The 12,122-nt window shown below is 45.3% G+C and overlaps 1 protein-coding gene across 29 annotated transcripts in view; it reads left to right on the top strand.

Annotated features, from left to right (window-relative positions):
- The window catches only part of EIF4G3 (eukaryotic translation initiation factor 4 gamma 3), a 79,562-nt gene extending 74,334 nt beyond the window's left edge, over positions 1-5,228 (top strand). For 28 of the 29 annotated variants that reach the window (XM_081870688.1, XM_081870682.1, XM_081870702.1 and 25 more), the window contains 6 exons: positions 334-415; positions 932-1,030; positions 1,289-1,435; positions 2,041-2,122; positions 3,215-3,361; positions 4,097-5,228. In XM_081870688.1, coding sequence (XP_081726814.1) covers positions 334-415; positions 932-1,030; positions 1,289-1,435; positions 2,041-2,122; positions 3,215-3,361; positions 4,097-4,278 — 739 coding nt within the window. In that variant the 3' untranslated portion in view covers positions 4,279-5,228. Of the gene's footprint in view, positions 1-333; positions 417-931; positions 1,031-1,288; positions 1,436-2,040; positions 2,123-3,214; positions 3,362-4,096 lie in introns of those variants that run through there. The other variant, XR_014158735.1, reaches the window with a different exon arrangement.
- Positions 5,229-12,122: the final 6,894 nt, after the last annotated feature.

Below are 12,122 nucleotides of genomic sequence, written 5' to 3'. Positions count from 1 at the left end.
CCTGATGTCTCATATGATGGCAGGTGGGTGCAGTTTACCAGAAACAGTCTGGCAAGCTAAATAGGGTTTCCCAGCAGGTCAGAGGCTTGCCACCCCTGCCTTAAGGGCTGAACCAGCAGAGGGTGGCAACTCCCCAAATATCCTGCCTGTCTAAACTTGTCTGCTGTGGTCTCCCTCCAGCTCCAGAACAGAGTTGCTTCTGTGGTCAAAGATTGAAGTAGAACTTAGTGAAGGCCAGAGCCCTCACCCCCCTTAATGGTGACCTTTCACTATGTTCTAGTTGCCTGTCAGGTGGCAAAGCTTACACTGTTCTCTTGCTCTCTCCTATTGCAGAGAATTTAGCAAACCCTTGCTCCCTGTGGGAAGAGCCGGCATCTTGCTTTCCGAAATATTGCACCTTCTATGCAAACAAATGGTAGGTGTTCCAGGCCACTTGCAGATCTGGATGTGTGTGTGTGTGCAAAGGGAATCCGTAATGTAATGAAAAATGTCAAGAAGCCTGCCCAAGACTCCCAAGTCAGTGAGTTGCATTCACATTTTGCCTGAAAAGGCTTTGAAGCTCCCTTTGGTTGATCAGGAGCAGGAATCACAAAGGACAGCCTCATTCTGAAGATGCTTCAAATTCAGAGATGTTCCCAGTTGCTGACCCAACCTGAGCAGGCCTCTAGCCCAGAAAGGGTGGCACTTTCATGGCCCCACTGACTGCTGAATCCCGTTGACCCTACAGCAGCATTGCATTGAACCCTCCTGTTGGAAAAGAACATCCTAAAGTCGGGATATTGAATGTGATACTTTGCACTCACCCAGGTTTCCCCCTCACCCCCGAAAAAGAACTGTCATGGTGGGGTTGGAGGTTTCCTTGGACACTGTGGCTGTTTTGGGTCTCCCTGCTCTTCTCTCTTTGATTTTTCAAATTCCTTCTGTGTTCTAGAGCCATAAGAAAGTGGCAGCCTTATGGAGGGAGGCTGGCCTCAGTTGGAAAGACTTCTTACCTGAAGAGGAGGATGTCCACACCTTTCTCATGGAGCAGGTGAGTTGGGAGCCAGAGCAGGGTCACTCTGACCTTTTGGTCACTCTGTTCACTTCTGATAGGGGGAGGAGGTTTGACTAGATGCTATGTTGTCCCTTCTGACCCTTGAGGTGGGACCAGCCTCCACTGCAAAAGGTCTTTAACCCTTTGGAAGAATAGATGGTTAAGCCCCACTTCAGGGTGTTCACTGGCGTGGGCGGGGGACCCTGCATGTCACGCCAAACTAAAGCCATTCTCTCTTCTCTTGTAACACTGCAGAAGTTGGACTTCACAGAGACTGACAGTTCCAGTTCCTCAGAAGCACTTTCAAAGAAGGAGCTCTCTGCTGAAGAGTTGAACAAACAGCTGGAGAAACTCATTATCGAGGACAAGGCGAATGATGAGCAGATCTTTGATTGGGTAGAGGTACAAAGCCCAAGTCCATCTATGCCCGTACACTAATAAGTTAAGAGTTATTTGAACCCATCTGTTACAGTTCCTGGAGCCTGGGCTCTTGGAAAGAGCAGTTCTCAGGAGTGGGCTCTTGGTTCTTACAGAATCTCGGGGTTGGGAGCATTTCACCACAGCCCTCACCTGTCTCCACACTGCTTTCCTGACCCTCACTTTCAGCAGAGTCTGGTTTCGCCCCTGGGGATTGCTGCTTGTCACCAGAACACAATTTTGCTCGCCTAGAGGGCTGCATTGTAGGGCTAGAGAGAAATTATTGCTTTTACAGTGCCAGAGGGTTTTGATTTGTAGCACTGAGTTCCATCCTAGAATGCCTTTTTTATGTGACTCTCCAGCAACAGACTGTTTTTCCTGCTGAATAAATAACACCGTAGAAAGCAGAATTGGGGGAGAGAATATAAGCCATTTTCCTGCTCCCAGGAGCACTTTGGGGTGAGCTGATCTGGTAGGAAGCACTTTAATGAGTGAGCTTATAAGATTCCTTCATCAGCGAGTTCTTCAGACGAGGTGCTGTGATGCAACCCATGGGCTTTTTTGACTTCTGCAAATACTCTTGATTTCAGGCTAATCTAGACGAGAGCCAGATGAGTTCACCTACATTCCTTAGAGCTTTAATGACAGCAGTTTGTAAAGCCGCTATTATAGGTGAGTAATGTTCATCCAGAAGTTTTAGACATGAAGCCATCAATATATTTCCTCTGTTTTGCATGGAATTTGAATTCTTCGCCACAGTCTCTTTTTAAGCATGCGCTCTGCATGAAATGTCCCACTGATGAGACACAGATAATGAGCAACCAGAACAGGTCATGTTAATGTGTCTTCCATCCCAGGGATTTCTGGGATTCTCCAGATCCGTTTTTTCTGTGAATCCAATCCATATCATTTGGAAGCATACTATGGTTGGAAGAAGAGAAATCACCTACCTTATTACCGCTTCCACCAGTTGTTTTATATCCTGAGTTGTTCCATTAGAAAACATCAAGTGATAACTGTTTCAATGGCAGTTCTTCATTTTGAGGGTGTGTGTAAGGAGATCTTTGAATTCTAGCCAGCAGTGGCCCCCATGGATTTGGGGCAGGGGTGCCAGTGAGAGTGTTGCCTTTTTGCCTTCCAGTTTCTGTGCATTAAACCTTTTTGTGCTTTTGTAGTGTAGCTGAATGGGGATTTAGTTGGCTAAAGTCCATACTTGTGGCCACTTCAGAAGTTCAGTAAAACTGTGAGGGGAGAGGAGAACATTAACACACCAGCTAATGAGTCCCTGCATATAGAAAACAAGTGTGTCAAGTTTCTGTCCTGACATGCTAGCTTTCTGTGTGCAGAGATATTGGGGGGAGGGCTATGGAAGAGCATTCCACAATGTGAACCCCACTCCTGTAGTGTGAAGGGGTACCACCCAGTGAGAGTCAAGCCTAAATATTTTTAGATCCCAGATACAGGTAGTGATGTATTCCATCTTTTATATTTTTGGTACCTAAAATTGCAGGAGGTAGGATGAAGTGACACAGCCTCTTTCTTTCAAAGCTTCTAATTTCTGGAAGATGAGCTGGTGAAATAAACCTTTCCAATTGCATAAGCAGTCCAGACGTTGAAGAATGTTTAATTTCTGCTGCTGCTATCCCTTTTGCCTTGAATTGAGATTGGTCTGTGAAGACAGAGAATAGATAAGAGTTGCCTGCCTTCCTCCTTCCTGGCCAGCTTTTAACCAAATGCTGACATTGAATCTCTTCTCTTTTCTAGTGGACAGTTCTAGCTTGCGAGTGGACACTGCTGTTATCAAGCAGAGAGTGCCGATCTTACTTAAGTACCTAGACGCAGACACAGAGAAGGAACTACAAGCACTTTACGCACTACAAGCATCAATAGTAAAACTTGATCAACCTCCGAGTAAGTGTACTCAGGGTCAGGGTGCTCTTTGGGCCTTGGTCCCTTGAATTGGGCTTGTGTAAAATAGGACGGAACATGATGTGCTGTCACTGGCTGTAGGGCTGTTTGCTGGTACCCCAAAGCCAATTTATACTAGATTTTCTTGGGGTGCATCATTTTGCTTTTGTTCAAGATGAATAAGAGCCACAGAAAATCCTCCTGAGTTTGAATGTGGCTCTCAGTCAGCAACCAAAAAAGGCAGCCCTCTGTTTCCAGTTTCTCTGTTTCCAGTCCTATTACCCTTGTCATCCAGAGAAATGGAGGAAATGTCAAGTATATAGCAATTTCTCCTCAGTTTTATATCATCCACATTTTATTTATTTATCTATCTATCTGAAAGTTTTTTGCAGTGTTGGGAGCCTGGATTCTAAACCTGCCCTGGTGCAGGATGTTCCTTCAGCTTAGCCACACCATCTGAACAAAAACCTACCCACTGTGGAGCCCTAGAAAGGCCTCTCACCTGGGAGAGCCCTCTGAGTTCTGAAGAGCAATGATATTTGTGTTTCATTGGCTCCCTGATTGAGGAAGGACTAAAAGGGGTCAGACGGAGTAAATTTATAAAATATAAGTGGAGGGTTGGGTTGAAGGCTCAGCACACTGCAATTCACATTTTGAACTGAGCTTGCTAGCCAGTCGTGTCTGCTTTGGTTGCTGTCCAGGGGGGAGTGTTCACCTCTTCCTTTCCTTCCCCCACAGATTTGTTACGGATGTTTTTTGATTGCCTGTATGATGAGGAGGTGATATCAGAGGATGCCTTCTACAAGTGGGAAAGCAGCAAAGACCCTGCGGAACAGAACGGGAAAGGCGTAGCATTAAAATCGGTCACGGCATTCTTCACGTGGCTACGAGAAGCCGAAGAGGAGTCGGAGGATAATTGAAACTGAATTACAAAAAAAAAAAAAACTCAAAAAACCACAAAAAAACAATTTAAGTATTTTTTTAAAAAAAGTTTCACGTCTTCGCCAATCACAGTGCAGCAAGGCCAATTCTCGCGCAGAGCCCCCCCTTCCCCCACATGTGCACGAGTGGGAGAGGAGACAAAAAAAACCGATATAAACGCAAAGGCGATCATGGAGGACAAAAAGTACTTGAAAATTCAAGTCCACTTCAAACCTGAGGGCAGGAGCACTAAACCAAAATACATCTATTTATAGAAAAATATTTTCTGTTTTAATCTTTTATTTTTCCTTTTTAAACAAGGACTCCTACTTTAAAAAGAAACAAATCTCTTTAGACAAAAAGTGAGAACTTTAATTTATTATTTTAAGAACTGCAAATGTCAGTGTAATTTTTAAATTTGCAGTTTCTGTAGCAAATTGTATAATAGACAAAAAAAACCAGATAAATAAATTTCCCTCCCTTTTCAGAGCCACCTCAGTTTTGTTTCAAAGCACGGTATCTGTGTATTAAATTCTAAAGGGGTTTGGGAATGAACTAGGATGAGGGAGATGAACTTTTTTTAAAAAAGAAAAAAAATCATCAATTTTTTTTCCGCCTGCCTCTCAGCTTGCTTTCCACAATTTAAAAAAATCAAAAGCAACAAAGCATAACCTTGGAGCTGAAGGAAAACCGCGTTTGAGAAAACGGCTGTGGACCAGACTGCTTGGAAAAATAACTTGCTCAAAGCAAAACAGTGCTATCCTGGAGGAAGAAGAAAAAAGAAGCAGCAAAAAGTACTAGTGATACTTTCAGAACCTTTAGAGCAACTTTAAGGCTTGTAAATACATAGAACAAATATTTAAAAAAAGAAAGAAATTGACTCGATACTATTTCTTTTCACTTTCAAAATATAAAGAACAAAATAAAGACAAACCTTGCAAGTTTAAAAGCACAAGAAAGTGGCTTCTTTTGATGGCAGCTTTGAAGGTGCCTGGCCCCCTCAAGCCATGGCATGCTGCCTCCCTCGGAGGGGGGGCATTAACATTCCTGACCTGAACTGCCCCCATGACCTGTTTGCCCAAATCTATTGGGCAAGCAGGGAGGGAGGAAGTTAAAGGAGTAAATAAAGAAGAGGTGGGTCACTCTTTGGGAAAGGTTTTGTTACGGATGGATTTTCTGTGCGGCATGCCAAAGTGTGTTGACCAACCTTTGCACTCTGCTGCAGGTGATTTACAGTGTGCAGAAAGGGTCAGTACGGCTGCAGCTTCCTTGTGAGCATTATCCTCCAGTAAGGTGCTTATTAAATCTCTTACACCTCCCGCCTTGCCCTTAAGGGAGTGTGTTGCTTTCCCTTCCTTTGAGGTGAAAGGAGTGTACATAATGTGGTTAATGGTTTGCGGTGTCAGAATTTCTGCTTGGCCAATTTTATCCGGTTGGGGGTGTGTGCTATGTCCGCACATCCCAATACACCTCCACGAAGCTTTTTCCATTTGTAGATTGTTCTCTGTAAAGCACCTTCCCCATCTGAATAAGTTTGATCTCTGTTGGCCGCCTGAGATAACCAGCTGCTGGCTCTCCCTGTGATGGCTCATCTGCTCTTAAATGTGCCCCCCCCTCAGGCTGCTTTTTGCAATTTGTGGAAGTCTAGGATGGCCTCGCCTTGTCATTCCAAAAGAAAATGCAAAATAACCCTTGTTTTACTTCATTTGTTACTGGGTTGCTATGTTTACATGTGATCACCGGAAACTGAAAACTGTTTTAAGTATTGCTGGGGAGGCTTCTGCAGGAGCAGGCTTTAATCTGATCGTGCTTCAAGGCAAATCAGACCAAGGGGGTGCATTTCAAAAGCCTTCTTCTCACTGTACGGTATTTCCCCCCTCTTAATTTTTTTTTTTAAACGGTGCAGGAACACTGAGCTCTGCTCCTGACCCTGCCTTCTTCAGCCAAGGAGTGACTGTGTCAAGGCAGCTCACCTTTCCATAAGATGAAAATTCTACTGCAGCAGTGGCATAAAGAAGCATTGTTACATCTTCTGTATGGAAAATGGGTGTGATTCAAATTGTTTGCTGCTGGAACTAGTAGTAACAGAAAAGGAGTTGAGAGTTTTTGTCTTTTTCACTGGGAGCTTTGCAGGGTCCCTATTACTCTTCACAGCATTGTTAGAAATGAAGGCCTGGTTTTCTCTGAGCAAGCAGGTGCCAGTCCCACTAGCATGTTATTTATTCCAGTAAGGTTGACAACCTTGTCTTACAGCAAAGTTAGTGGAGATAAGTAAGTGGGTCCACACTTCCATTGAAAGGGAATTGTTCAACCTGTTAAGTATTCAAGGGAGTGCCTAGTTGTCATAGTCCAGAGGTGACTCCAGTAACAAAAACACCTGGAATAAGGTTCTTTCTCTCCGTTCACTATTGTAAAGCAAGCTGCGTGGAAGTTGGTCACTTCCTCACTCAGATTACTTGGGTTGAAATGTCCCTTTATGAAGCTCTATCAGCAATTGCAATAACAGCCAGTTGAAAGCTTGCAACAGCAACAAAAGGTTTAAGTTCAAAGTCTGACTAAAAGTAAATTAGCTGGAGAGTCCTAGGCTTAGAACTTTGCAACCATCATATAATCTCAAAAGTGTTAGTAGTCATGATTGGAGGGCGGGGTTTTTTTTTGTATGTGTGGGTTTTATTTTTACTTTTCTACCACAGAGGTAATGGGAACAGGTGTAGCAGACTACTATCTACACTGTTTGTCCCGTGTTGGAAGGGTAGATGTCATTTTGCACTACATTTTGAGACTATAGAATTATGCCATGTTGTTAGTTGCAGGGTGTGAACTTTTCCTTTGTATGCAAGTAGAACCAAGATACATATTCCTTCTTTCTTTTCTTTTTGGAAGAGATGGTGCACTCGAGCCCAACATTCCTCTGAATATGTTACCCTTGCTTTTTTATTTCTGCATGCTGTATGGCGTTCATTTCCTATCTGTGGATCTGGAAAATAATTAACACTGGTTGGATATCATGGGCAAACATCCCATTTTGCCAGCAGTCTCTGACCATACACCTGAAGCAGTGTGCCCTAGTTCTTAACCCATTCCACAGAAGCACAAGGACTACGGTCAGAAATGAATGCACTTTTACTTGGAACTACTGTGTGTAATTTGAGGAGGGGGTTCTGCTCCCTCATAAGCAGTAAGCCCAAAGTTAGATTTCCAGGCCAAGACTTGCAAAGCCCTGGGGTGAAGTCAGGGTATTTAAAGCGGAGGTACAGGTGCACAGGCTTCCAGCAGGGCCTACAAGCTGACCCAGGCAGCTGCCTTGCAAAGAGTGTCACAGACATTTGCTAATTTTACTATGCTGGCACCTACAGGTCTTCTACAGCACTTCCTTGGGGATTCTCACACTGTTGCCTTCAGGCAACCCAAGTCCATTGTGTGTGTGTGAGCATTCTGTATCATTTTCTCCTTTCAACTCCTGGGGGCTGGCAGCCACCTTATTGCAAGAAGCTAAAAAATATAGAAGTTGCTGGTGACGGTGGTGGCGGTGGCTGTGAAAGGATTTTAATTAAGCCACAGCCACATTCAAACACTTAGAGCTATTGAACAATTTGGGTGTTTAGAAGCGGCACATTTTGCTTCAGTTAAAATGGCACAGCCTCCTGTGGCTCTACGGTTTGGTTTTTAGAATTTTACAGCTGAAGGAAGCAGGTCTGAAGAAATGGGAGTATTGATAGAGAAGTGGCAGAACATGCAAAATTGTAGCCCCAAAGTTATTAATTCCAACTGGCTTTAAAGCCTGCATTTCTGGGTTTTGGTTTAGCTTAGCAACCATGACTTCTGTGTGTATTGAAAGAGAAAGAGAGCAGCTTTGGGTCAGGAAGGTTCGAGTCCTTTTTAAAATGGTTCTATGAAAAGTACTGATGTCAACAGAGCCGTCATAAACAATGGGCTTCTATGCATGTGCGCACACACCAAAAGAATCTCACCCTGCCTAACATTCTTCACTAACTCCAGCTTTCTGTTACCATGAAGGTAAAAGCTGCTTCCTTGAGAGCCAGTGTGGTGTAGTGGTTAAGAGCGGTGGTCACGTAATCTGGGGAACCGGGTTCGCGTCTCCGCTCCTCCACATGCAGCTGCTGAGTGACCTTGGGCCAGTCACGCTTCTCTGAAGTTTCTCAGCCCCACTCACCTCACAGAGTGTTTGTTGTGGGGGAGAAAGGGAAAGGAGAATGTTAGCCGCTTTGAGACTCCTGAAGTGGAGTGAAAGGTGGGATATCAAATCCAAACTCTTCTTATTCTTTACAAATCTTGCTGGGAGCAGGCAGAATTGATCCTCCTTGAGTTTGAACAGGGATGGGGAACCAATAGCCTTACAGGTGATGTTGCTAGACTCCAAGCTCCCAGCAGGCTCACAGGTCAGGGATGATGGGGGTGGTGCAGTCCCCACAATCCTGCACTTTTAAGTTCATCTTCCAGTTCCTCCAGCCTTTCTAATGAATCAGGCAGGTGGCATTTCTGCATGAAAGTATGGTGGGTTGAGGAAGATTCCCCACAGCTTTTGCGGTTTCAGCAAAATTAAAGCACTCTGGAAGTAGAGGGGAAATTGGCAATTCCTGTTCAGCTAACAAAAGTCATAGATGGTTTCCAAGTAGATTAGAGCAGACTGGGTGGAATAAATGGGCCTGCTCAAGAGAGGGAATAGCATTGGATACAGCCCCCTCTTTACAATGGGTCTGCCCCAAACTGCACTAAGCTTTTGCCAAATTTCTGGGCTTATCATTTGCTGCCTTTGGCCAGAGAGCGATTTATTTCATTTTTATCTCACCTTTCCTCCATGTGGTGTACATAGTTCTCTCTATTTTATCCTCACAGCAGTCCTGTGAGATGGGTTAGGCTGAGAGTGAACAACTGGCCCAAGATCACCCACTTGAAGGGTGAAAATGGCATGCGCCATCTTGAGCAGAAGCTGGAAAGTGGTGGTGTTGGGTGGGGGAACCCTTGTTAATGCCGATTTATTTGTTTATAAAAGAGGTTGGATCCAGCTTAAGTCCGGCTCAGAGCAAACCCACTGAAATGAATGACCCTAAATTGGCCAAGCCCATAAACTTCAATGGTCAACTCTGGAGTAGGACTAGGAAGAACCCAAGGCCATTGTAGTGTTGGAGAAGGTGCAGGAAGATCATGGGGCTGGAGCAATTCCTGTGTGAGGGAAAGCTGCAACATTTTGGGCTTTTTTAAGTGTAGAAAAATTGTAAGGGGGGAATTATAGAGGGGTATAAAAGTATGCATGGAGTGGAGAGAGGAGTTTTTCCTCCCTCATAATAGTAGAACCAAAAAAGAGCCATCCAGTGGAGCTGACTGTTGGAAGATTCACGACAGACGAAAAATAATAATTAAACTATGGAACTTACTGCCACAAGATGTAGTGATGGCCACCAACTTGGATGCCTTTAGCAGAGGATTATTTTAATTAAGTCAGTGGTCACTGTATGGCTTTGAATCCAAGTCACGAGCGAGCACAGGTGAGGAGAGTGAGGTGAGGAGAGTGCTGGCTTTTGCACCCATGGGGGCTTCTCTTTTGGGGCCTCTAGCTGGCCCCTAATAGAACAGGATGGTGGAATAGATTTATCAAAACATAGATTTTGCCCTTCCTCTCTGTTAACAATCATAGAAATCTACAATAAAACCTGGGAAACACTTATAGCAGCTAAAGGAGAGAACATCACTTTGCTTTTAATGGCCATGGCTTAGTCAGCAGATTAAGATGAGATTCTGCTGCCCATGGGGTGGTTTTACTCCTTAATTCTGCCAAATAATATATGTGTGGTAGTGGCTCTTTTTCAGATTGATGAAACCCCATATTGCATTTTTCAGTGCAGGAGGTTAGAAACGTTAAAACGAATTATATATTAAATGTCGGAGAATAGCTTGCAAGGTGCTGGTAGGCGTTTGGAGAGGGTACCTCATCTCCCTATCCCAGCCTTCCAAAACGTCCCAATTCAAGGTTTCCTGAATTACAACCAGCTCTCCGATAATAGAAACAAGATGCTTGTCTATCCCAGCAAGGAAGTACCTGTGGTACTGAGATGGTTCCACCAGCAGCTGTGAGCAAGAGATGGAACCTCCACTTTCAGGTGCAGTGTAGCTTAGTTCCAGCTTGGCTTGAGTATACTCCTGCCCTGTTCATGTGGGATGTTGGAGGCACCTAGATGGCCTCGCTCAAAAAGGGAGGATACCTGCCTTTCTGCCTTGTTCATGGGGTCTCTACATTTGGTTGGTCCAGCGGCCAGGAAATCGAATGCGGGGACTTGGCAGGCCTTTGAATTCATCCAAAAAGAAAAGGTTGCAGTTTTATATACAGTAGTACCTCTGGTTACATATGCTTCAGGTTACAGACTCCCTTAACCCAGAAATAGTACGTACCTCGGGTTAAGAACTTTGCTTCAGGATGAGAACAGAAATCGCACGGCGGCAGCGGGAGGCCCCATTAGTTAGTGGTGCTTCAGGTTAAGAACAGTTTCAGGTTAAGAACGGACCTCCGGAACGAATTAAGTATGTAACCAGAGGTACCACTGTATTTAGTGCCTGCTGTCATTTGAGGATGTCAGAATGTAGCCTTTCAACCACTGTTTGCTTACTCCACCTTAGGAGCCTGGCTGTGACTTAACTGGTTTGCAGGAACAAGAGGAGTCTCATTTTTCATTAAAAACTCTGCATATGCTCACACACATATTTGTGAGGAGGGGCATTCCTTTGCATAACGTGTCGCAGGACCCAAGACCCAGAGTCCTGCTTGTTCTCCTGCGTGCCATTCCTGAGCAGAGGGAGGAGCAGAGACCAAATTACCTGTCTGGCTACAACGGTGAAGACGGTGGCCTACTTTGCAGGGCTGTTGTTAAAGGGGGGTGAATATGAGTTGGTAATGAATGGGCTTGCTTTTTACTTGCAACTAAGGAACCACAAGCACTGGGAACTACCGTTAAGCCTGTTCTATAAAATCCTTGGATTTTTTTTCCCATTCCATGTGGCAGGTGTCTCTCTGGAACCTCTATAAGGAGCTTGTCTTCGGCCACAGAACCATTTCTTTCTTTCTCCCTGCTTCGCTGCAACAGGTCTTATCTCTTTTTAAGTGTTAAGCAAAGATGAGCCTGTCCCCCTTATTAGCTCTCAGTCTTTACAGAAGCCATGTCCATATAGATGAGAGCGCCTGCTTTCGATGGGCTCCTGGTTATCTCCTGGGCATGTGCAGAGAGCAACCAGATTCCACTTGGCTTTGCCTTCTTCTCTGGCGCGAGTCCTTCTATGCATAAACCATCTCATTGTTCTTGAGGATTAAAAAATGTACAGTATTCCATATACTCCTTCCCACCCGGGTGAGATTCTGAGCATGTCAAGATTGCTGCCCCTCACGAAGGAAGCCCTGGTTGCCGGGGATTCGTTCCCCTTGGAACAGCGAGCGCTGGAGGTAAGTGAGAGTCACCGTCTCCTGAGCATGTACAAAATTCCCACGTGAACGAGGCTTTCTCAGGAGTGGGCGTGGCTGGCCGCGAGACAGAGCGCAGTCACCTGATTTTGGCGGGGGGGGGGGAATCACACTTTCCCGCCAAAAGAAGCTCGCTTCCGCCCCTTCCCCCTCCTCCCAGCCTCAAAAGCGCGCATGCGCCCTTTCCCCCTTGTTCAAAGCCGGGCTGCGTTTTTGTTTATTCGGAAAGGGAAGGGAGGGGGGAAAGAAAACACAAACGGGAGTGGCGGCGCTGCGCACGCGCGTCTCGGAGGAGGCGGTTGGCCGCCGCCGCGCGTTCGAAAGGCGCTCGCCGCCGGCTATTGGTTGCTCCGGCCCGGTAAGCCCCGCCTCTTC

Source organism: Podarcis erhardii (assembly GCF_964252035.2).
Source record: "Podarcis erhardii genome assembly, chromosome: 7".
Taxonomy (NCBI): Eukaryota; Metazoa; Chordata; class Lepidosauria; order Squamata; family Lacertidae; genus Podarcis; species Podarcis erhardii.
This window is presented reverse-complemented; position numbering and strand designations above follow the sequence as displayed.